The 24,996-nt window shown below is 43.0% G+C and overlaps 3 protein-coding genes across 16 annotated transcripts in view; 2 read left to right on the forward strand and 1 right to left on the reverse strand.

Annotated features, from left to right (window-relative positions):
• Positions 1–648: 648 nt before the first annotated feature.
• dnlz (DNL-type zinc finger) lies at positions 649–2,600 on the forward strand. Its single transcript, XM_051413050.1, has 3 exons — positions 649–976; positions 1,090–1,229; positions 2,364–2,600. Exons 1-3 carry the CDS (start codon positions 689–691, stop codon positions 2,515–2,517), a joined length of 582 nt encoding a protein of 193 aa, XP_051269010.1. The 5' UTR covers positions 649–688; the 3' UTR covers positions 2,518–2,600.
• Positions 2,601–2,810: 210 nt separating this feature from the next.
• On the forward strand, positions 2,811–5,858 carry uck1 (uridine-cytidine kinase 1). Its single transcript, XM_051413049.1, has 7 exons — positions 2,811–2,978; positions 3,470–3,629; positions 4,310–4,406; positions 4,505–4,647; positions 4,727–4,821; positions 4,915–4,963; positions 5,054–5,858. Exons 1-7 carry the CDS (start codon positions 2,889–2,891, stop codon positions 5,239–5,241), a joined length of 822 nt encoding a protein of 273 aa, XP_051269009.1. The 5' UTR covers positions 2,811–2,888; the 3' UTR covers positions 5,242–5,858.
• Positions 5,859–5,896: 38 nt separating this feature from the next.
• rapgef1b (Rap guanine nucleotide exchange factor (GEF) 1b) overlaps positions 5,897–24,996 on the reverse strand; it is a 44,190-nt gene continuing 25,090 nt past the window's right edge. For 2 of the 14 annotated variants that reach the window (XM_051413036.1, XM_051413030.1), the window contains exons 4-27: positions 24,458–24,614; positions 24,254–24,345; positions 24,004–24,162; positions 23,171–23,221; positions 22,514–22,628; positions 22,223–22,409; positions 20,825–21,349; positions 19,688–19,890; positions 16,944–17,105; positions 14,853–14,999; positions 14,285–14,377; positions 13,225–13,310; positions 12,864–12,969; positions 12,045–12,120; positions 11,569–11,656; positions 10,202–10,291; positions 9,025–9,210; positions 8,481–8,565; positions 8,273–8,367; positions 8,068–8,146; positions 7,867–7,968; positions 7,640–7,737; positions 7,414–7,542; positions 5,897–7,154 (exon numbers count right to left, since the gene is read on the reverse strand). In XM_051413036.1, the coding sequence (XP_051268996.1) occupies positions 7,004–7,154; positions 7,414–7,542; positions 7,640–7,737; positions 7,867–7,968; positions 8,068–8,146; positions 8,273–8,367; positions 8,481–8,565; positions 9,025–9,210; positions 10,202–10,291; positions 11,569–11,656; positions 12,045–12,120; positions 12,864–12,969; positions 13,225–13,310; positions 14,285–14,377; positions 14,853–14,999; positions 16,944–17,105; positions 19,688–19,890; positions 20,825–21,349; positions 22,223–22,409; positions 22,514–22,628; positions 23,171–23,221; positions 24,004–24,162; positions 24,254–24,345; positions 24,458–24,614 (3,262 nt within the window). In that variant the 3' untranslated portion in view covers positions 5,897–7,003. The remainder of the gene's footprint in view (positions 7,155–7,413; positions 7,543–7,639; positions 7,738–7,866; positions 7,969–8,067; positions 8,147–8,272; positions 8,368–8,480; positions 8,566–9,024; positions 9,211–10,201; positions 10,292–11,568; positions 11,657–12,044; positions 12,121–12,863; positions 12,970–13,224; positions 13,311–14,284; positions 14,378–14,852; positions 15,000–16,943; positions 17,106–19,687; positions 19,891–20,824; positions 21,350–22,222; positions 22,410–22,513; positions 22,629–23,170; positions 23,222–24,003; positions 24,163–24,253; positions 24,346–24,457; positions 24,615–24,996) is intronic. The other 12 variants (XM_051413031.1, XM_051413032.1, XM_051413035.1 and 9 more) reach the window with 12 other exon arrangements.

Raw genomic sequence — 24,996 nt, forward strand, 5'->3', positions numbered from 1 at the left:
TAACTTCAGGCCACACAAGGATATTTACTGAAAGCATTAAAAGTAAAAGCACTCACAATACACAGCGGCCCCTTTTTAGAGTGTTTTTTTATTATATTATATTACAGGATTATTATTATTAGTGATACATGAATGTGTAAGCAGCATTTTAAGGTTGGTAGGTGGTCAGGTTGGACTCATTTTATCTACCTATACATCTGGGTTGTTTAACCTATAGTAATGCATCATATTATACTTGTTGATCATGCGTTTAAAGTCCTCTGAAATGTGGAAGAGCAGCCTGTAAGATTAAAGTAGCATAAAATGCAAATACTCATGCAAAAGTACCTCAATATTAATTATACATATTTTCCGTATTTGAGGAAATATTTAATTTACTTTTTTTTTTGTACATACACAGAAATGCATTTACTGAAACAAATAAGTTAATTCATATATTTTTCAGCCAAAAAGAAACTCACTTCCAAGTTAATTATTATTATTATTATTATTTATTATTATTATTATTAATATTTATTATGTGGCTGTTGAATGATGTTAGCTTGCTGAAATGTGCTCATTTTTAAATTTCCTGTTAAAAAAAAAAAAAAAAAAAAAAAGTTGCTTGAAAATGTCAACATGCGTGACGGCATCAAACCGCGACAAACGCGCACGCTGACGACGACACACCCACGAAACAGCCGCCGTCATGTTGGCTCTAATAACTAAATGTCTCACTACTTTACGTCCGCCAGTTTCTTCGAGGACGACGCTGACTGTCCGCCGGTTGTCCCGGTGTCACCCCGGTCGTTCAGCGCTGTCCAGTGTCCGTCGACCACACACCGCCACGGGGCTTCTCTCTCGTGCTGTGTCACCTGTCCACAGGTGGGAAGCTCGTGGTTGCAGTCACGGAGGATGCTCACCTTCCCCGGGTGTCAGGAGTGAAGCTATCGGACAGATTCAGTCCAAACACTATCAGCTCGTGTACACGTGCAAGGTCCGGTCGTTGCTTTTGCTTTATTCTGTCAGGATCGGAATATGATTGGTTAAATATCTTAACGTGAAAAATCGGGTCTTTTTTTATTTATTATTATTATTTTTATTTTGCAGGTTTGCTCCACCAGGTCCACGCAGAAGATATCCAAGCTGGCTTATCACAAAGGCGTTGTGATAGTGACCTGTCCAGGCTGTGAGAATCACCACATCATCGCCGATAACCTCAGCTGGTTCTCTGACCTGGAGGGAAAGAGGTTTGTTGAACATAAGACAGAATATCATTGATTTATATATAACAACATCCACACCATGAATAAGCATTATTAATCAAATCAAATCAAGTTTATTTGTATAGCCCTTTACAATAGCCGAAAGGTACCCAAAGTGCTTTACAACAAAGCCATGAAACAATACATAACACATATATAATATACAGATACAATTTAAAGTGCTGTAGTGCTGCAGCACTGCAGGGTATTAAAAGCCTTCCAGAAATGCATAGAGAGGAGCAGATAAAAAGAGTACACCTAAGAGACAGTACTGTCCTAGTCAGAATTAAATGCTAATCTAAAACAGTGGGTCTTAAGCTTCGATTTAAAAAGGCCGAGATCAGTAGTGGTGCGAATGTCAGGGGGCAGTTTGTTCCACAGTCTAGGAGCAGCGACGGCAAAAGAACGATCACCCCACTGTTTAAGTCTGGACCTAGGGACCTCTAACAGAAGCTGACCCGAAGAGCGCAAGGCTCTGCCACAATTGCGAAAAGTTAAAATCTCTGACAAGTAAGAGGGGGCCAAGCCGTTAATGGTGTTAAAAACAAACAACAAAAGTTTAAAATCAATTCTAAAACGAAATTATTAGTGGCGTGGTTGCACTGATGTTGGTGTTCCTCTTTATGTGTAATGGATCCAACCATAGCAGCAGTATTTTGGTGTCATATGATTAGAGGTTAGTTTGTTTTTTTGTTTTAAATTCAAAGTTATATACTGTGTGTAACATTTTACAGGTGAAAGTTAAACAGTGAACTCTTACTGTTTCCTAATCACCTCAAACATATTTAAACTTCTGGTCTACAACTTTCTTTTTCACCAACATACATGCCAATACCAGTATATCTGTAATAAGCCTGATGTATACATACACATATATACATACACATTGATAACATTGTTGTGTGAATACATGTTCTTAGCCAGTGTTTAACAAAGCGGCTACATCTCTTTTTTAAAAGTATACTGAAGTGGAGCATGAGCTTTAAATTGTGGTTGGGGCTTCAGGATGTCTTAAGGAGCCGAAACTGTTCAGAATGCACCAGAGAGTCTTTGATTCATCAATATCAGTGTGTACAGTATATTTCTGAATGACTCATGCTGTGTTTCTTTACACTTTAGAAACATTGAGGAAATCCTTGCTGCCAAAGGAGAGACTGTGAAGAGGGTTGAAGGGAGTGCTGCTCTGGAGATAGTGCTGGAGGAATCCGGCAAGGACAAGTCACAGTGTGGTGAAGAGACAGAGAAATCCGGCAATGACCCAGAAAAACAATGAGGCTTTGTTAAATACTGTATATGTGTTTTTGTGAGATGTATATATTTAATTTCTTAATAAACATGCTTTTGATTGCTACTGTATTTTGTTCTCATGGATTCTGAACAATGAACTAAACGGCCGATGATGTATATAGATTCTAATTTATTCTATTTCATTGAAACATTTAATCTAGCTCCGCTCCAGATGTTTATATGTAGTGATTTAATCTTATTTTATGTAAATATTAAACGCAATTCCGCCCTAAGCGGTCCCGTGTTCATACTATCGGTGGAAAAGCCGTTAAGTTCTCGCGAGAACTGCGCACAGCATAACTAGCACTTAGCCAAGCTATCTAGATAACCGCAGTCTTCCTCAACTGTTGGACTGCGATGGATGCCCTCGGAGCCCTAGACGAGGCAGCGAGGCCACGGCATAGCCCCTTCCTGATAGGGGTCAGCGGGGGAACCGCAAGCGGCAAGGTCAGTTGTTATTCAACCGGAGGATCTTCCGGTGACGGAAGTTTGCATCCCGCGTAGCTTAGCTCGGTTCGGTAGCATGGTCAACGTTAGCATTAAGCGCGCTGTCAAACCAGCTGGCACGCCCCCTTGCTTAGTTAATCTTTATTTTATTTAATAACACACTAGAACTGTGACTACATTTCTGCTCTGTTAATTTTTTTTACTGCTAACACTTTTTTTTGGGGTGACTTTTTAGCCCCAAAGAGCCTCATAGAGCCTCACAGAGCTAACTAGCCGCTGTATTAAATGTTACCAGATCGAGTCAGCTGACAAACATTACACACACAGAAGGTCACTGATGATGCCACACTTCATTTCCCACTTAAGAACTTTTGTTGCCCTCTGTTCCTCCCGACACCGCCACCATACCCAGCTATGTTAACCCAATAATGCATTGTGACAGCTCATAAAGATCAATAGTTGAGTGAGTTAAGTGAAGTTTTCTGCCGCAGTCGACAGTTTGCGCCAAGATCATGGAGCTCCTGGGCCAGAACAAGGTGGACCACCGCCAGAGGAAGGTGGCTATTATAAGCCAGGACAGCTTCTACAGAGTCCTGACTCCAGATCAGAAGGCGAAAGCGCTGAAGGGCCAGTACAACTTTGATCACCCAGGTAAGCCAAAGAGTTTCTTCACATCAGTACACCAGGGTGCACTTATGTTTTATAACTTTATTACTTTATTAGAACTTTTATAACAATGCCAGTGTTTCCCCCACCTGGAATGTCCAACCAACACCAATGCATTTATTTTAGTTTTTCCATGCTGTTATAATGTTATTACCAATTTGTGCAGAGGTTATTCTGTTGCAAATTCAACTTTCATTAAATGTAACCTCACCTGAGATCACAAAACAACCATATTGGACTGTGGTTGGACTGGACTGTCTTGCTTTGATAATGTGATTTGATGTTTGGGAATTATACATACAGTATCTCTCATAATACGATACATTATTTTCCATTTATGTATATACAATTGGCTGTGTATTAAGAGTTTTATGTGCAGTCTGTGGTATTTAGTCAAACTGTCACTGTCATTTTGGTTGTTAAATTGCAGCGACAAAGGTTTTTGACAATGACAGCGAATTCTGCAGTTAAACTTGCTCTTAATAGACTCTGCACTAACATCTATTTAGCTGTGATATGCTACTCTGCCAAAGCTTTGAAGAATTAACCCTGGGGGCTTACTGGCCAGTTTGCACAAGCAGAACTATGTACTAGAAAACTGTTTCCAAATCACTTCAAGTACTTGCTGCATTCAAAATTTCTGTTTCTGTTAAATGTCTCTGCAGAGGCGTTTGACAACGAGTTGATGTACAAAACCTTGAAGGACATTGTGGAGGGAAGGGTGGTTGAAGTGCCAACGTACGACTTCGTCACCCATTCCAGGTAGGAAGGAAGCATTTCACAATCTCCTTTCAGTCTTTCACAGAACTAATAATGCTTATCACCATTGCCTCTGTATGAATATCTGCGTGTATTTCCAGGTTGGAAGACACGATCACAGTTTACCCAGCAGACGTGGTCCTCTTCGAAGGCATCCTGGTCTTCTACACCCAGAAAGTGCGCGACATGTTTCACATGAAGCTCTTCGTGGACACAGATTCAGACGTCAGACTGTCTCGCAGAGGTATCAGTGTCTCTCTCACGTGCAATATTCCAGATGTTGCAACAGTATATCAATAGTTTGACCTAATTTCTCCCTGTAGTTCTGCGAGACATGAACAGAGGGAGGGACCTGGAACAGATTCTCACTCAGTATACGACGTTTGTCAAGCCTGCTTTTGAAGAGTTTTGTTTGCCTGTAAGTGTGATGTAATTGTGTTCCTATTTTGTCAGCAATCCTCCTTTTTTAGCAGACATTTTAAAGCACTACCTCACCTCTTTTCTCTTTCAGACAAAGAAGTATGTAGATGTCATCATTCCAAGGGGAGTTGACAATATGGGTAAGTGTTTCTTCTTTCTGAAAAGATGCTTTCCTGTTAATCTTTCCAACATGAATGCTCGACAAATCCTCTCTCTCGCTCTCTCAACAGTGGCCATCAACCTCATCGTGCAGCACATCCAAGACATACTGAACGGTGACATCTGCAAATGGCAGCGCGGGTCCATTAACGGGCGCAGCTTAAAACGGGCCATTTCTGAGCAGAGCGACCTGCAGAACGGAGTCGCTAATCCTCCAGGAAAGAGGGTCCTGTTAGAGCCCAGTTGTCGGCCTCACTGAGACTGTGTGAATGGATGTATTCGGACTGTACGATACGAGCTTCGAGTTGGGATTGCTGCTACTGATCTGTGCCGGATGGGTCGGCGACTGCGATGCCGATTTCACCTTCTGCAGCAGCTTTTTAAAAAAAGGTTACCCACAAATCTCACAGTGCAAGCATTCAGTGCTGCAACGTCTTCATAATTTTACAGTAATCATTGGTGCACAACCAATATGCTAATAGATAATGCTTTGTCTTCCATGACGCGGTTAGATTTTTCAGTGTTAACTGTGGTTAGATGACCTGTTACTGATCTGGAGGGTAAAATATTTGATTTCAGTCATGCTTTTGCACTTTGACCTTCTATTTATATGTGCATCTTTGTTGCTTTAAATTGAGTTTATTATATTTATTTTATATTAATACTCATCTGTTGTAGTTGTCTTGTTGCTTTCCCTGTTTGTTTTAAATCAAATTAGGACTGGTGGCTGTGTGGTTTAGTAGTGTCACACCTAGACTGGTACAGAGTGCTTCTTTTTTTTTTGGATTATTTACAGTCGGATACATGCCTTAATTTTTTAAAGTTCATTTTCCACTGACCATTCTGTACAACAATAAATGGAAATTCTATTATAAAGTTTTGTTGAAAATGAAGCTTCTGAATAACACAGTGTGTATAGAAACAGAGCTGTTTGTTTTATTGGAGTTTGATAGCACAGTGTGATGTGTTGGTTTTGACCATTATCCCAAAAAGGAATCAAAATGATTTACTACAGCACATTTTGGAATGACAAACACACAAGTCACTGAGGACTTCAGTCGCACACAAACACTCTTTCACACACCGACATGACTGGGACGTGATTGTGACTGCCTGATGGATCTCTACACCTGAACACGGCACACAATGATTCAGTATGACATACATAGATCACAGCATCTTTAGTAATTTATCTTTTTGTGTTTTTGCTTTGCTTTTTTTAGTGCACATATGTATGGCACTTGGGAGAAGCTAAGCTCTTCTCATAAGCATAAACATCCTTTTTAAGAACAAAAGGAGCACTGTATATAATACATTTCATAACCATACATGATTCTTACACAAAATGTTTCAAAACAAACTCAGTCTCTAATGGTCATCCTCTCTTCAAGTCCAAACACCCTCACGCCCCCCCCGCCCACGCCCCCTCCCCCCTCCCCAGCAGATCCTCGGGTAAGCAGCCTGCGCGTTGACGTCACAGTTCAGGGGCAGGCGGCTCTCGAGGTTCTGCTGTTTGAGAGGGGAACTCATCAGTCAGGGAGAGGGTTCGCAGAAGATGACCAACAAATGGCACATACATAAAGGAAGAGGAAGGAGCAGTTTGGAGAGTAATGGACCATTCAGCTCAATCTCACACACACGCAACAGCTCCACTCTAAAACAGAGAGCCCAGGGAGCAGACTTTGGTTATTTCTGTAGTGTCTCCCTGTCCGCTCTGTGTGATTCTTCACTCCTCCTTGGCACCCAGGCTTCCTCTTCATTTCATCATAGTCACTGAATCTCTTCCCGTCTAAACGCCAGAGCCACAGTAATCCCAATTATAATCTCCCAGGGCAGCAGAGCTCTTTGTAAACCTCGGCCACGCTTCAGTTGTATGTAGTTTGTTCTGCATTCCCCACAATGAGTCTCCCATTAGCTCCAGCGGATAGCTTCCATTCGTCTTTCTCTCAGTCTGTAGTAAAGTGGAGTTAGTGTCATGAAGCACAGTTGGAGGTCAGTCTCGTGAAGGCCCACGGGGGCCCCTAGGTCTTCTCCTCGCGGTCCGTCTTGCGTCTGGTGATGTTCCTGGGCTTGATCTTCAGCGACAGCTCCCACAGGGCCTCCTCCGCCAGGTGGTCGCTGAAGTCGTTGAAGAAACAGACAATGTCTTCGTTGCGCTTCAGCTCATAATGCCTGAGATGAGAAGGGGGTGGAGTTTTTGATTAATGCAGTTAATTCATTAGCGAGAAAAAACAATCGGCGCATGTGGAGATGGCAGCAATGTTTTATGATATTGCAATTTAATGAAAAAACGAAGAAGGCTAACATGGTATTTCCTGCCAGTGGCAAACAAATGATGACATTTATTACTGTGACTGATGTTTACAAAGCTCTCTAATAATATATCACGATTACTTTTCATCATATTTTAAATTCATCCCAGTGGACTTACACTTGCTGGAAGCGCCGCATGCTGTCCAGGATGTTGAACTGTTGCCAGCGTTTGGAGAAATTGACCTTCCCGTCAATGAGGTCGGGGTTCCCCAGGTGAACGAAGGTCAAGTCCTGGAGAATGAGACCCCTGGAAGAAAGGAGGAGCTGTGTCAAGCTGTGGCTCTCTGCTTAACCAAAATCTGTATGAGTTCAAACGTACGTGTAAACACTTTATTCACACTTACAGGTAAGGGATGCATGGAGGCTCCACTTCAGCCAGAGCAGCTCTGTATGCTCTGAAGGAGGAGGAGCTGTCGATCAACGTGCAATACTCCTCCAATCCCTGAGAGAAGAAAGAGGAGAAATGAGTGTGATGTGAGAGAAATGTGATAAACGTAAGCAATCATGATACTTTTCCACAATCAATAAGAGCTGATGTGTAGATTCAGAAACATTGTCACAATTCTCTCACCTCTGAGGTCTGTTTTTGCCACTCCAATCTCCTGATGGGGGCAGAGTCCAGGGCGGACAGTATTGCCAGGTAGGAGTTGAAATTATTCAACTTTCTTAAGTGCTGTAAATTAGAAATTTGTATAAATGTTATAGTGTTAAAAAGCAAGGAAAATATATGACAATTAGGATATTTAAGAAAGTATTTAAGGTTGTATCTAACCTTCATTATCTTGATGAACTTGAGAAGCAGCTTCTCTCTGTCTTGGGCTTTCTCCTGCTGGATTATCAAAGAACGGACCCTGCAGGATAAAGAGAAATAAACAGTGCGGTGTCAGCATTTATGAGGGCAAGATTGTGTGAGAGAGAAGCCAAGAATGCCACTGACAAACAGTGAGATGTGAAGGCATGGCGGTTTTCTGTCGTACCAATAGCTCATGTTATTAAAGTGCTCTGTGAACTGAGTCAGGTTCGGACTCTTCTCCTCATTCTGCTCCTTGGCCCAAAGCAGCACCTCGGGAATCTGAAGGAAAACAGGAAGAGAAGTCTGTGTTGACTGACCACGGAGCTCAGTGTCAAAAAATAATCACAATCGTCGTCAGAAAACGCTGGGAGGACTAATACAAGTCACTGTACCTCAATTTTATAGAAGAGCTCAGCATCAAGAAGAGTGAGCTGATCGGCAATTTCATGACTTCGGAAGTCATGTAGAGTTCCAGGCCTGTTAGGACACACAGATTATTAGATGATGTCTTCAACTCAAAGTTTTACATTGTAGACTGGCTGTAGCCAAAGGACAGAGACAAGACTCTTTCCAGTCTATCGTGGTAATTCACTGTGGTGCTAAATTGCTTCATAGAAAGTGTTGTAAAAGAAAAATGAGCTCAGAATTTGAATCTCATCTTGTTATAGAATACTTACTAATTTAAATTATTTTAAAATAAATTATTTATCCACCAATGTTAAGAAACATAAAAGATTTGAGGTTAAAAGAGAAAAAAAAACTGTTGCTTTGTAATGAAAAATTTAAATTTAACCTGTTAAAGGCGCCTTCAGACCACAAGAATGATTTTGTATGTGTGGTGAATCGTAGCGCTGTGATGTAAACCTAAAAAAGAATATGTGAGCAGACGCACGCCATTGGCTTGTGTCATTCTAACACTCTTGACCCCCACAGTACCTTGCAGAGACCCCCCGGGCAGCGAGCGGCTTGAGGGAGTTAGTGTAGCGCAGCAGCTTCTTCTGCTCCACCTTGTCCAGGATGTTCTTGCGGAGCACGCGGGCGAGGCTGAGCTCGCCATTGCACACGAGCGTGAACACCAGGTCCATCAGCTGTTTCAAGATGTCCTCCGTCAGCTCCACCAAGCTGGAGGACAGAGGAAGAGAACAAGGAAATTATTAAATGATGATTCAAATTTGTGATGGGGTAAACATAAACAGAGGAGCCGAAGGAAGAAGGTAATTCAATCAGTTGTTGTTGATAAAACGTCAATTAAAGGGAGATTTGGAACAAAGAGAGAGCTCTTACGGAAATAGGGGCATATTTTCTCTTTATAGCCTTCAGAAGAACAATAAAGTAAAGCTCTTAGGATGATTGAGTTCAAATAAAAAAACATTATAAAAGGCTGAAATGTATTGTTAGTAGAGTAATATGACTGAAGAATTACTCATTATCATGATCATTACATCCCAGGATAAAATCAATCACTTAGGACTTCAATAACCAGCATCTCTTAGTACACCGGTTCCCCACATTTGAATTATTGTTATAAAATGAGAATCAGCTTTATCGGCCAACTATGTGTACACATACAAGCTCCGGTTTTTCATTGCTCTCGGTGTTACACAACAAAAAACAAAGCTGAACAAAGATAGGCTAACATAAACATTTATCTATAATGTACACAAGTAGGTGAATAAAATAGATATGTATGTAAATAGATTGAATATAAAAAGCAACAATGAACAACAACATACTAATAGTGCAAGGGTGCAGAATGCAAAGAGTGTTGGAATAAATACTGCTTCATTTATATACATGAAGCAGGTGAATTAGTATATGCATGTACACATACACATACACCTGAAGAATAATTATATACACCGGTAAATAATTTGTGCAACATAAATATGATTTGTTATTCTTGTTAAACATCTTGTTTCTTTAAAACATTCCTTAATGAAAAGCCAATATAATGGGATACATAGACCTATTTAAAGCACCAGCAATATCCATAGGGACTCATTTTCCTCTCCATAGTCCACATCTACTTGGAAACATCCCTCAGGATGTGCACCACACACTCTGAAAAGGCCTTCCCCAAGATTCAGGACAAAAAATATTGAGTCCTACTCACCACAGCTCATCCACCACACGGACGAGCACAAAGAACGTGTTCTTGCTGACTCGCTTCTTGAAGGTGTCCGGACTGTGGCAGAACCTAGTGTATGTGCTTTGTGGTCAAGGACAATAAAAACAATACTGTATGTGGACTACAAAGTATAACAGCATGTTTAACTAAAGATTTGCACGCTCTTGCACATTTATGATGCTTCATCAAGTGATGAAAGGGTGAAGTTTCGCCCTTTTAAAATACAGTGCATCCCTCCACTATAAGGACATCTTGTGGTTCTACGTTAAAGCGACACATTTACTTATTTTCAATACAATTTCTGGGTAGAAAACGACTCCAACTTAGGGAACACAGTCCTGGTGAAAAACTGTAGTTTCTTTTAAGCAATATATTTCCTCTCTCAGCCTCAATGCATGCAAATATACATCTTTACATAGCAATCATTGTCAGTGCTACGGAGTCTACAACCTGCAAGCTGCTTTTGTGAGGCTTGTACTTGGGCACAGTGGTGCTTTGAGCTAAATGCACTAAATTGTCATGTTGCTGATGTTTAACAGGTATGTTTACCATCTTAGTTCAGTGCATTATCATGCTAACATTTGCTAGAACAATTCTGTTCTGATATTTTGACCTGATAATGGAGTTAGATGAAAAGTCAGAGGTCACCAAAGTGATTAAAATTCATCCTGAAAGGGGAACATGAATGCCTGTACCAAATGTCATGGCAATCCATCTAGCAGTGGTTGAGATGTTTTACCTAAATGTCAGGGTGGTGGTAAAGGAAAAGTCAGGGGAACAGGTAATTAAGAGGTATCTGTACCAAATACTGTGCCAAATTATCTAGTAGATATCGAGATATGTAACAGAATACATTTTGATCTACTGGTAGTGGTAGATGAAAATGGAAAGGGGCTGGGATTCATTCTCTGGACACCATGAATGTCTGTACCGAGTTTCAATCTTGTTGAGATGTTTCAGCCTGGACCAAAGTGGTGGACTGACAAACAGTGACAAAACATTACACATGGAAGTTTGCTACTGAAGAGCCAGCTTTTTAGATCACAGCAGGGAAAGTTCATGGCACTTGCTCTCTTGACATGTCACTGTGTGCCGTGTCAATGACAACAGTCCCCAATATTTTCAGGTAATTTAGACTTCAGTATCCATCAGCAGAGGATTATGGTTGTTCTGGAGATCTCCATCTACGGATGCTCGCATCTGAAACAGCTAAATCAGAGCAAACATGATAAACAAATCCTTTCTTGGTAAATAAAGATCACTAAAAATACTACGCAAGAAAAACAACCTTCTGCCAACAAAACAAAACAGCGATTACGCTCAGAGTGACACGTTGAGTGATTTGAAAAGGATATCTGTAGTGCAGCTTCTTAATGAGGTCCTCAGGGGTTATAAAAGTCCTATATGTAGTCAGAAAGGCTTCACAGTACAAAACAAGATCTGTCGAGCAAAAACACAGGAGGAAAAAAAAGCACATTTCAGTTGAAGTGGAGCCAGAGTTCCCAATTAAAGCTGAAAGCACATGATCAAACGTGAAGGGCTACATACCAAGACAGACACATTGCAAATAACTGAGCCAGAAAGAGACTGAGGCTATCTACAATGCTACTCAGATGAGGAGATTAGAAAAATGTAATAAACACATCAGTCACACTAAAGAATCACACTTTACAAATAAAAATAAATCTGTCTTTGAATATGAAATGACTGCAGGTCTGTCAAGCTAGCAAAACAAAGCTGTTCCAGTGACCCCGAAGCCCAGTAACATACTGTAGTCTACATAAAACACAGAGGGTATGAGTATTAGTCTTGATGTGTCTTACTGTACCTTTGCGGTCTGTTTCTGTAGCGTGGACTAATAGGATGTCTCCTGATCCTGCACGGACGTCAGGGCCATCATCATTCTGGGAAAATTAAGGAGAGCAAGCGAGGTGCAAAGAATTAAGAGAAAATGAACGACAGACAGACAGACAAATGGGGAGAGGTGAATAAGATTGAAAGCAAGAGAGGAAAAGAGTGGTTAGAGTTGATGTGGAGTGATGCAGTCTAGCTCAAAATGTAGCTTGCACTCCCTTCTTCTGCCTTTTTTTTTTTTTTTTTTTGCTTCCACCCCCTCTAAAAGTCCCCCCACCTCTCCCTGTCCTGCACCAGCTCCTCTGATGACGAAGAAAAAGTCAGACTTGTGCTTGATAAAAGCACCGCCACTGCAATATGTCTTCTGTAACAGCCCTAAATGTCATCACAGGCAGTGAATCTTCCCTTCTTCCATTTCTGATCTCTCCCTATCTCCTTCTGTAAATCACTGCTGTCACATTGCCCCTAACCTTGCAGAGTGGCGGCCAGCATTTTCACACATCTGTCTATCAGACTGCACCACACAGGACAAAGGAGGAGGCAGCGTAGGAGGAGGGCGTTTAGTCAGTTCCAGCTCTGCAATTTCAGAGAGTTAACTCCAGAGGGCAGCAATGGCTATCAGTGGTGGATCTCAGGATCTGATTTCACATCTGAGTGACTCACAGTGACCTTTAGCCTGTGCTGGACTAACAGGATAAAATGTGCTTTGTATGCTGGTGCTGTGCAGATCTGTCACAGCGAATTCCAAAAAAAAAAAAACAGAACGGCGCATCAGAGATGGTGGTTGTCTTACTTCTTGTTTTAGTGTTATTCTGCTCATAATCTCCTTGTGGTCTATGAGGGAGAGCTCGTCCACGTCTTCCTCGTCGCTCCCGGCCGACTCAGTCGACTTCTGCCTCCTACAACAAACACACACACCTGTCATCAGCGCAGAAACACTCACAGCTATCTGAAACACCAGTGGCTATAGCTGTGTCCAAGGTCATACTGCGTACCTGATCTGACAGAACATTAATTGGCAGCTATTCTGAGAATGAATAAAGTGTTTCAGAATTTTTTTTTAATTTTGGACTGTTGGCCATATAAAACAGTAGTAAGTTTTAAGTAGAGTTGTTATGTAGTATGAATCACTTATAGAACATTACGATCCATACCTTTCCTTGTCCAAAGCCTCTTTGCTGTTGGTGGATGGCACCTGAGGGGTTGGGTCTTGAAGCACATCGTCAGCAGTGATCGTTTCCTAATCAATGACGGGAAAAGAAACAATTGACATCTGTCCTGTAGGTTAGATGGAACATCGTAGGTGAATGGTTCCATGTAATGACTGGCTGGCTATTGATGAGACTGTATTAGCCACCAGTACATGCTACACTTTTGGTGGAGGTGAGGATGGATGTCTGCATCACTATGTGTACAAAGGATGTTATCCGAAGTAGTGTTGACTTAGTTTTGGATTAAAGATGATGGGTAAAATGGAGCTTTTCCGCAGTAACCCAACAGAGATGAGACCCAAAACAGAAAGACACCAGAGGGTAGAACTCATTCACGCTCAAACTGCACTAAATGTAAAACTATAAATACAATCACACATCCATACAGCTCTTTTGCTCTCACTCTCACTTACATTAAACACACGCCGCAACCCAAACATGCCCAAAATACACCCACGAACACACATGGTGGCCCAAGGGAATACAAACACAACCACACACACGTACGCTGTCACACATGCACAAGTGCACATAGGCTGTTATGGGGAATGTTATTGGAAAATTGAAAACCGGTGAACCGTTGAGAATCCCTTTTGGAGAAGCCACATGTCAGGTGTTAGATTGGAACAAGGTTAAATGCTCGTTACAGTTGAAGCGCAGCCAGAGGGACATCAATCAGCAGCCAGGCAGTCAGAACAACATACAGATGGACATCTTTCTCCACAGACAGCAACCACAGCACAGAAGTCCCTTGCAGGCAAACCCGTGAACCTGAAGTCATGCGCAGTCAGGTTTGGCTGCATTCACATTCCATTTCAGCGCCATCAGTTCAAGAGATGAATCAATAAGGGCTGCTCGGTGCAACAGATGAGTGGCGCGAGTGATATCTGCCAGTCAACAGAAGTCCTAACTTCAAATCCCGCATTTCAAATTGATTCATATCCTGAAGTGATGGGACGTGTGAATGGAATTGACCTTTCACCCGTGGCGGTCAGCTACTTACTCTGAGGGAGAGAGGCAGCTCTCCATTGGCTTGGCTGGATGAGTACAAGTTGACGTACTCCCCCTCCCCGCCCTCGTCATTCGCGCTCTCGCTCTACGGGAAGAGAGGAGGGACACAAACCCAGGCGTAAGGGAGCTAAAGGGAATATGTGGCTAAGGAGGAGGGATAGCGGCTAGCCGAGGTTCGGTGCTGTACAGGGAGCGGTGTGTTTTCCAGCTCAGCATCGTCACGACCACCAGGTGGTACTGGAGTGCATCATTTCTAAAGGTAATAGTATTTACTGGCAAAAAGAACATGCAGTGCAACATGCTCTACTGGGATTCTTTTAAGACCAATAATCAGACAGCAGACAGTTTGTGGGCAGTGATAATGACAACAAGATGCCACTAAGTGAATGAGTCACTATATTATCATCTGAGCAACAATACTGCACACCGAACTGTTGTAATCTAACACCGATCTGCCAGGGGAAGGGGGTCCAGTATCACATTTTATAATCTGTCATAGAGAGCTGGTTTGTGTAAGTGTCCTGCTTGTGCTTCCAAAATCTATCCTTTGTAAAGCTCACCGCTGAGGTGTGGAGAGAGTCAGTGAGAGAAGACTCAGAAGGAAGACAGACAGCCACAGAGCCCATTGAGCCAGCCAGGGAACCGTTGGGCCCACCCCCGCTGCCATCCAGAATGGTGGCATTGGTCAAGGCAACCTGGTCCAAGCTCTGTGATTGGTGGAAAGAACGAAAGCAGGAAAGAAAAAAAAAAGAGGAAAATAAAAAGACAGGACTAAAGGATCAGAGAGGTGAAGGCAGAGCAGAGTAGAAAAAGAAGCTGAACAATCGGAAGCATAAGGGGAAAAAGTGTTCACCTCATTCTCCAACACCTCCATTAAGCCTGGACTATGAGAGTGATGTGCCTGAACATGAAATGCACATACAGGCACCCAAAAAAAAAGCAAAACTGGAACCAATGGCCACAAAAACATCTCCAGTGACATAACATGGAAGATGAAAGGACAGAAATGTTTAACATGTTAACACGTAGATAAACTAAGATCAACTTTGAGTATGTGTATGTGTTTCGACATGTGGTGCCTTAACAATATCCGTGAGTTTGTGTAAGTGTGTGTATGTGGGTGTGTGTGTGGCCAGCTGAGAAGATGCCTGTCTGTAGGGGAGGTAGTGGTAACCTGTTTTGACACGTTGCACACATCAGTTCTGTTTCAGCATACCAGCACAGAGCAGCCCATACACAGCTCACTGATGAACGCTGCACACACATACACACAAACACATGCACGTGTTCATGCACAGACACGCAGGATCAGCTGGAAATCAAGGCCCCTTATTCTCCACCACATTGTAGCAGCGGTCTCAAAAAATACTGGCGAAGTTGGGAAATCCTGTCTAGGCTAACAGCAGCAACACACACGAAGGGGAGGGGGTTCATAAAAATGAACTACTGAATACTTCTTTCTCTTTCCACTCATCATATGTAAAGCAGCTTTCCTGGCATGCCTCCCCCCCCCCAAAAAAAACAAAACACCATGCCCCAATGAGTTGAGGAATGCAAACATTCCACAGAAACTGACAAACGGGGAGGTGTGGAGGTGTGTGCGCGCATTTGGGGGATGAGGAGGTGAATGCATGGCGAAGGGTGAGGGGGAGACTTGACAGATAGGAGACAGGGGGGAGAGAGAGAGAGAGAGAGAGAGAGAGAGAGAGAGAGAGAGAGAGAGAGAGAGAGAGAGAGAGAGAGAGAGAGAGAGAGCATGGACAGAGACTGGAGGATGAAAAAGACAAGGAGGAGAGGAAGGAAGAGGAGCAGAAATAGGAGCAATGTGTTTTCCATCAGGTCCATCTGGTGCTGCATTCCACTGGAGATATCCTGAGGGAGATCCACACTATGTCTCTTAGGGTGCCTCGCACACCATGGGATCATCATGGGTCAACCTCCACCCCCTAAAATACTGACAAACCAATGTAATTCATAGTGCACTATGGGGTCAGACCCTAAGTTACCAGAATATAGCATTGATTAAAAACAAGCCAATTCATTAACAAGAACCTAGTGTTGGTTGAAACGTTCCAGTTAGATCAACAAAAGGCTTTTTGTTTAATTAAAAAAATGCCTTTTAGTCTCTTTGTGATATTTGGATGAGCTGCTCCAGACACAAAACTCACTCACTGTAGCTCTTAGGCCAACCGAAAAGAAGGAAAGGGCCAAATAATTACCTGTCATGTGAAAGAATGCTTCAGTGCGACACACAAACACACACAAACTTGGCTAGCCAGAGGCTGCACAGAACCACAACAAAATAAGTGCACACGCTCAAAGCACACATTAATAACACCATATCTAATGCTTCAGCTAAAAGAAGAAGAAAAAACACACAACAAAACAACAAATTCACACTGTCAAAACAAATGAACGCACAGATGGGTGGATGAACAAAATCACGGACCACACAGCAACCAAATCACAGACCCTTGAGGGATGGCCCCGTCAGAAACCTCAGAGGGCCAGGGGTAGATAAACAGACGGTATCACATGAGGAGCACACACAGGTCAAGCCGCCCCTGGACACCACACAGCACCCACACCAGCGTGGAGAAATGGAGGTGGATTGATGGGGTTTAAGCAGGGAGGGGGGGGTGAGAACTCACCGTGGGTGTGGTCAAGGATGCTTGGCCAATCAGGTAGGAGTTAGAAACGGACATGCTGAGGCCCAGCCCAGAGCCCGCCTCCTCCATGGCCGCTACAGACGGCTGGAGGTGGCAGGAGAGAGAGGAGGAGGAGGAGGAAGAGGGGGAGGAGGAGTGGGAGGCCTGAGACGGGAAGAAAGAAAGGTAGAAAAGATAGAAAAGAAAGAGGGTGAGAGTCATGGGGGTTAAGAAAGGCAAAAGGAGGGAAAACAGGGTGTTAAGGGAGAAAAAAGAAAAAAGTGGACAGTTGATTACACTAGTAAGCAAGACTGAATTAGAGCAGATTTAATCAAAGTTCAGCAGCAGAGTAGTAAAGTCAAAGGGGTGAAAGCTGAGGAGGATTTTGGTAGTTCAGCTGAGAAGCATCAGCTTACAGGCTGTGGACATAAATACTGAACAGACTACTGCAGTTTTAGTGTTACTGAATATGAGCTCTTCCTAGAAAGACTTAATTACTAGAGGGTCATGTGAAACATACAGGTTACACACGTTTATGCCGAATGTGACAGTCCAATAAACTCTCTTTTAATGTCCTGAGCTTTAAGGGATATACAGAAACCAGGCCGACAACAACGCGTCCTAAACCGGGCCAATGTTATCCGCTCTGTGTTTTTTTTTCACCCATTTCCTTATCCACACAGCAGCTGAAATGACTTCTTTTTTTTTTTTTGCAAAGCCGTGTAAAGTCGCCAAAGCGTGTAAGCTTGGAACATGGGTTTATGGAGGAGGCAAACAGGCTTATTCCACTGGGCCACGAGCTCATCAAGTCCAAAACATGGGGCCAGATTAGGCCTTGCGGTGGGAGTGGAGATGAGTGCAGTTCGACTGTATGCTCAGACAAAAGAATGATAAAAATAAAAGCTGGGCACAGGGAACCAAATACACAGTTGTGGTGGCAGAGTGAGGACAATGGACAAAGAGAAAGAAGAAAGACTCTCTGAGGTGGCCCGGGTAGACTGCCACTCAGCCACAAAGTCTATTTTCTTCACTCGGCTATGATACTGTACATCCAGCTATACTCTGGAGAAGAGTGCCATCTGCTTACTGTCCACAAATGCACTGTCTTCATTACTTCAAAGCTGTACACCAACCACAGATCAATTTGTCACCTTCAAATATGTATGGCAGGCATTCGTAAGGGAAAATAGGCGAGGGTGTTTCTTTTAAGAACACCGTGTCTCATGAGAGACAATCTGGCAAACCATGAACCATCTACTGAACATGCAATGTTTTGCTGGTTCTGGAGGGATTAAAGAGACATTAAAGGGACATTTCAGTTTATTTCAACCTGGGGTTGTCTAAGGGTTGTTTCCCCCTCGGTTAGCCTAACATTCAGTCAGACTCACAGGCAAGCATTTGTAATGATCCATGCAAAAATCAAGTTTTTGTTTCCTATTTTCCCCCAAATTAGCACGATCCATAGAGTCACAATGATCATGTTTATGGGAAATACACCAGGTTGAAATAATATTTCCTTTCAAAAAGGTTTTATTAAGGTTACATTAAAACTCTTACAACTTGGCTCCAAAATGTAAGTATTTCTCCAAAACATTAACTATTCATGACTACATAAACAGCAATCAAGGTTATAAAACATCTGTAGGTTGTATTTATTAAGAGTTTAACACTCAATAACTCAGTTTATCTGCTTCATTAGAGCAGTGTGGGTATGGTTTGAACAGATTTGATTGACTAACTCTGACCAAACAGCCCGCAAACCTTAAATCAGATTCAAATTCAAATGCTGCTAAACTGTGATTGGTGGACGGAAGTAGTGACATCACATTTTTCTAACTGAGCCCCTCCCACTTGAGAACAGCACTGACAAAAAAGAAATGCACAAATGTCTGATGGTGAATAATAAACTGTTCTAACTGGTAGGACCTCATCACTCACACACTGTAGTAATACAAGTAATTTTTCAGGGCTTTTAAAGGTTTAATTTTAAACTCACATGGCTCATCACCATGTTCCCTCCCCAGCTATGGCCTATCCTATCGTGTCTCTTCCTCTCCCTCCTCACTGACTCTCTGTCAGACAGTTGTCTCAATTAACCCAGACGCCGACCCAGATTAAGATAAGCGGACTGGATCTGATGCGGTGCTGATAAAGGCCGGTCTTATCTCTCACTAACAACCAAACACCTCCGTGTGTGCGCGGACGTCCTCGCTGGTTACAAAAACAGCGAGGAGGGAAGATATAGTAAGGAGGAGGGGCTGAAGAGGTGAGAGAGATAACGAGATAGGAGGAGGCTTGAGAGAAAATTGATGAGGATTACCACTGGAATGTACTTTAACCCCAGAATGCAATCTGCATTCTTTCCCACTCTTTCCTTCGCAGCCAGCCATTTAACATGAAGGCACTGGAACTAGCACCAAGCTCGAGCGCAGAGGGGTGTTTATATTGCTCACAAGTGCCAGTAACCCTGTCCTCACAGCACTCTTTGTCACGTGATTCCAGGTATAAGCTTTCGCAATCAAGGGTCAACAGGCTCAAAGTTTTAGTCTCAAATAGAGGAAGATGAACTGAGCAATTTCAGGAATTAAAATTACAGCTCCACTCACAGTCCTAATTACTGAACCCCACTATTTCTCGCAAAAGACACTTATTAAATTTAACCATGGTAGTTTACCAATAAATGCACATTAACAGGGGTTTGGATCTTCAAAAGTTGTCACGGTCATCATACTTGCACACTTCCTTACCAGTTGCCTTTGTTTCGGGGGCAGCGCTGGAGGCTGCAGTGGCTCATGGACTGAGTCGGTGCTGCTGAAGGAGTCGTTGATGCCGTAGACCTCCTGGAAGCGCTTGTTGCGCTGCTCGTAGATGCTCTCGCTCTGTGGCATCTGGTAGAACATGGAGGGCTGTGGTTCGGAGTAGTCTTCCACAAACTGCATGTACTGGAGGACTGGAGGAGGGATAGATTGTATAACATTTGTTGTTTATTTTGCTCAGAGTTCCAACTTTGAACTCAACCCAGTCAAGCATGGAAGGAAAGACATTTTGTTCATATATCCCGTTATGGATTAAATTACACCTCACATCTCATTAAAGGGGCAATCCAATGATTTTGTATTGCACTTCCACAAGGTTTGGAGAATTACAAGAGACATATTTTTAAAAGAATGGTAAAGCAGCAAAGGCAGAGATATCGTGACTTTTTGTTCCTAATAAAAAAAAACTAGATTCTACATTTCCTATTCTCCATGCTCAAAATCATTTTTCATGAGACCCTCCCTACCCAGTAAACACCCATGTCTTTCAATCTCCACACCCCCAGTGTGTAAAGCAGGATTTCCCATAAAGAATTCTCCAAGCCCAAGAAGACATCACCCTGAACTATGCTTACAGGCCAAATAGTATTCAACCAGTCAACCATGACCAGTGAAATGAACTCGATTTGTAAAAATGTGTGGCATGCCATTTTAAAATGACTTCAAGACAGTTACGAACTAACAGGAAAGGGCGAGTGTATGGAATGACATAACACAGTAGCCTGAGAGGAAGTGATGTAGCAGGTGTGTCAGGAAATGACCAAACGTTGCCCTCTGTGCCCCCATTGTAGCACATCCTGGTATTCACTTCCGGTCTCTATTCACAGTGAAATATTTCCTTGACATAAGCTATGCTTCAATTAACTGATGAAGAAGTGCAGCCAATATCCCACTGTCCCTTCCTAATTCAACCTCATGACTTCTTTTATTCTTCCTACATTAGACTCCTTGTTTCTTCCTTTTCTTCTGTGACCTCTACTCAGTCATCTCATTTAAAAGGTCTTTCTTCTTCCTGGCCTTCATCGCTCCCTCATTACATCCCGCATCCCCTTCTTTCCCCTCACTTACTGTGTCTGCTTTTCTTTTCTGGCAGTGGCGGTGGGCTGGCGGGGACATCTGCATTCTCGCTGGCTATGTATTGGGCGACGAACACGCCCCCATTTGTCTGGGGCATGGGCGAGATGGGTGTGAAAAGAGGGAATGGCGGTGTTGGGTGCAGCTCCTCTTCTGACAAGTTGTCATATTGGGAGGGGTAGCGCTCATACAGCACCCTAGATCCTGCGTCAGGGAAGGGCGATGTCTGGGTGCTGCGTCGCTTCTTCTGGGGCAGGGCGGGGGGTGCGCTGATGCGGGAGGACTGTAAGGGATTGGTTTGATTGGGCTGCGGGGTCCAGTATTCTGGCGGATGCTGGGGTGGAGGAGCACTGAAGCGGGGATGTGAGGGATGCTGTCCGGGGACCGGGGAAGAGGACTCGCTGTGAGACTCAGGCAGGGGGCTAAGGCACCCTCCTACCGGTATCGGGGGGAGGTTTTCCCCGGCTGACAAGTCTTGGTGGAGGAAGTCATAATCCGGGTCGTAATTTTCTGTATTGTCTGACAAGGTAAAGAAAATGTACAAATTATATTTCAAGCAGCATATATTCAGATTGAACCATCAACTGGAGTGGAGCCACTAACTTTAGCACATTCGTAACAGGTGAGATGAAAAACATTAATGAAATAACACATTACATTTTTTTTGTTGGTTTCCCTGTTTGCAAAATACCCAGATTCTATAAACTCAGACACTAACAAATCTCCTATCGAAGCTTTTATCTCTCTTCTTTTTTACTAGCAAAATTATATTAACCAGATGATGCATGATTATATTACAGAATATGAAAACTTTTGCGTCTGAATGGTCAAGGTGCTCTTTGTAAGCCAGGGTCTGTGTGGTTTGTGAGTGAAAAGAAACATCACTCTATAATACCACTATAGGGCTGCAAATGTTTGTATTTTAGTGGATCAACGAGATCAGCAGAAGGATGACTCCTTCCTAGAGAAATTATCAGCTCATTAGCTGAGTTTCTGATTTAACCTTTGTCATCAGTATTTTAAACTCAAATAGTCATGCATTGGGATCAATGGGAGCAAGAAGCTTGTGAAAATAAGATGTGAAGGTAAGCAGGCTCAACCTAATATTTTTATTGTGTCAGACACATTTGATCAACATTTCATATTGCTTCACACACACATATGCTGTGAAGATCACCAATCAATAAAAAATGTGTGCGTCTAACTTCCAAGCCAACAAAAGCTGATTACAGATCTAAACTGAATCTATGATATTAATAATTTATAACATTAGTGAGTTGAAAATGATAAAAGCTACGTCTGAGTCCATTCAAAAGGATTCAGATTAGATAGGCGGATTTGATGCCTGATTCAGCTTTGATAAAATACTATTGAATATCTTTGTAGTCTTACCGAGCGTCTCGCAGCTGGTGTTACGAGAACACTGCCCACTGTCCTGCTCCATGGAGGAGAGCTGCTCATCAGACTTGCTAAGTTTCCCCATGCTGCTGCATGGAGACAGGCGTGGAGAGTCGCCCCCATAGGACTGGCTCCCCCCAGAGAAACGCCTCTGAAGGAAATCCTGCTCATAGTCCTGCTGCTGCAAAGACAAAGACAGATAGTTTGCACTTGTTTATTTCCTGCATGTTGATATGGTCTTAAACTGAAACCGAAAGTACCCCATGGTGGACCATAATCCCTCACCTGTCTGTGGACGCTGCAGGGCAGGCTGGAGCCACGGCTCATTGGGGCAACCACGGCAACCCGCGTAGGCGAAGGGGCTGACTGACGCTTCTTAGGGGGAAGAGCTGGTGGAGGGCTATTGAAGGATAAACAGAAACAGCAGAGTAAAATAGCAGGAATGCTGGATGCTTTTGTCCCTGAGGCAAAGTCAATACAAACAATCAGGCAAGCACGGAAAACACAGCTTTCTCAGACATGTATGCTCACACAAATCCATGTATGAATACATGAACACACACATTATCATCCCTCCTGTGGAATAGTGAGATGAACGTGAGGGTGTTTCATGTTAGCCTCTCTCAGCTATGACAAGTCCTGCTTGTCAATCCTAAATTCTCTCAGTGAGTTAATACCAGGTCAAAATGGGGACGAAGAGCGGAACATAAAGGCACCATGATAAGGAAGCCAGCGAAAAAGACACTGCACAGGTCAGTCACACACTCTCATGCATTGCACTGGTCTTCTGATTGGATGATGAACTCTTCAGCGAATGCCCAGGATGACACAAACTTTGGGATAATGCAACCATGCAAGTCAAAAACATCCAATCCAGAAGCTTTATGGGGGTCTAGGGTGGGATGTTATAATGGAGACAGATGATCCTATGGGCTAACATACTTCTCCTTCTGAGAGGGTCTCCTTTGGCCAGCGTCAGCACTCAACTGTGCTCTGTTTCCAGAATCCAAAGGGAAACCAAAGATGGAACAAATTGAGAGAGACAGTAGAAAGAGTAAGGCAGGAAGACACAGAGCAACAAACAAACCAGAGTGTGCCATATTCAAAGCCTTAAGTGTGAAAGTGATGAAAGACTTTAAAGAGTGTGGAATTTCAAGCATTTGGATTGATGGGTCTGCAGCTGGACCACATGGGAAAAGACTACTACATCAGAGACTACACTACACACCAAAATGCTTTTGATTATCAAACTCAAAAAAGGCTTTAGTTCTTGTAAATGAAAGACATTTATAGAAACTCTGACCTTACATACAGACATCCTAAAAAAAGCCTTCTTTATTCCTCATTTCCTATTTGTGAAACATGTTTCACAAATGTTTAAAAATAACTTAAATGCAGAATGGTCACTTCTGCTTTTGTCACTGCAGTACAAAAGGTCACACTGTTTCTGTGAACACTTCATCACCAAGCCAAAAAAAACTCATACTCCAGGACCTTTAAGACTCAATGACGTCGACGAGGAGCTACATAAGGTACCAGTACTTCTGCAGCGCTATTTGGCCAAAGTGAAAGCTTCAGACAGGGCTTAGAAACTCTAACAGAGTTAATATCCCAGCCCATTATTAACTTTCATTTTGACCAAAACAAAAACAGGATTTTCCAAGTAGGATCCATTAAATGCAAAAAAGTATCTCTATATAGAACATTACAGCAGCAGTTAGAGAGTGTGTGTGTGTGTGTGTGTGTGTGTGTGTGTGTGTGTGTGTCGTCCTCACCTGAGCTCTGCCATTTTGGCTTCAGGAAGGGGGGGTTTTGGAGGGGCTACGTCCTCATCTGGTATGTCAGAGGCAGCCTCTGCAGGAGTAGCTGCTGGAGCCGTCTTATTTGAGACCTCCTGCTCTCGATCTATCAAGGGCATCTCCGATGACACGCTGCTACACAGATAAAAGCTGTCTGAGTGAATGAACTACTCTTGAGTGCCTGAATGAGCACGTTTGTATTCTGGAGAGCGTGCTTGGTACTCACCTCTCTGCTGCGGTAGTGGCAGGTGGCGCTGGTTTGTTAGGGGAGGTCGGTGACGGCTGCTCCTGTTTCTCTATGGTCAGCTTCACCAATTCCTGTTTATAGTAAGACAACACAGACAGCTTTAGTGGCTCCTCTGATAACAACACCACAGGAGGACGTAGAAAGCACTATCCACAGCATTTCCTCTATCAGCGAAGGGCCTACCTTTACTCCATCCAGCACTGCTTTGATGACACTGGTGACAGATGCCACATTTTCCTTATCCTCTAAGTCAATGCCATCCAGCATCACCTGGTCCGCCCAACGGATAAGATTTGCCAGACTCTGGTACACGCGGTTATGGCAGGAAGACAGCGCCGAACTGTTGAAAGGGTGTGAGAATAGGGTTGGGCCGAGGGATTCAGTGAGGAGAAAAGTGCCATGTGGAACAGATAATAAAAAGAGGATGATGCAGAAACCAGAAGTGCAGAAAGGAGAATGATTCAAGACGACACAACAGAGGGGTGTGAAAAAAAACAATGGGACAAGCACATGTTAGACCGGAGGTGACAAAATATAACAAAAAATCATCTACACTCCCATCTAACTACTATCTATTGAAATACATATTTAAGGGGCATTTACTGAGGAAGTGCAGGTACGCCTGACTACAAGCTGATTGGAGGTTGGAATAAGCTAGCCAACGCTGATAGAAGAATGTGTAACCATACGGGGAAGCGGGGTGCTGTTTGTGCCTGCAGTGA

This window comes from Dicentrarchus labrax, unplaced genomic scaffold, assembly GCF_905237075.1.
Source record: "Dicentrarchus labrax unplaced genomic scaffold, dlabrax2021, whole genome shotgun sequence".
In the NCBI taxonomy this organism is placed as follows: domain Eukaryota; kingdom Metazoa; phylum Chordata; class Actinopteri; family Moronidae; genus Dicentrarchus; species Dicentrarchus labrax.

Excerpts from the sequence above, each read along its gene's own strand:
- dnlz (XM_051413050.1), top strand. The coding sequence starts at position 689 with ATGTTGGCTCTAATAACTAAATGTCTCACTACTTTACGTCCGCCAGTT. Across the intron at positions 977-1,089 it reads AGCTCGTGTACACGTGCAAG|GTTTGCTCCACCAGGTCCAC; the intron begins GTCCGGTCGTTG and ends TTTATTTTGCAG. Across the intron at positions 1,230-2,363 it reads TCTGACCTGGAGGGAAAGAG|AAACATTGAGGAAATCCTTG; the intron begins GTTTGTTGAACA and ends TTTACACTTTAG.
- uck1 (XM_051413049.1), top strand. The coding sequence starts at position 2,889 with ATGGATGCCCTCGGAGCCCTAGACGAGGCAGCGAGGCCACGGCATAGC. Across the intron at positions 3,630-4,309 it reads GTACAACTTTGATCACCCAG|AGGCGTTTGACAACGAGTTG; the intron begins GTAAGCCAAAGA and ends ATGTCTCTGCAG. Across the intron at positions 4,964-5,053 it reads AAGGGGAGTTGACAATATGG|TGGCCATCAACCTCATCGTG; the intron begins GTAAGTGTTTCT and ends CTCTCTCAACAG.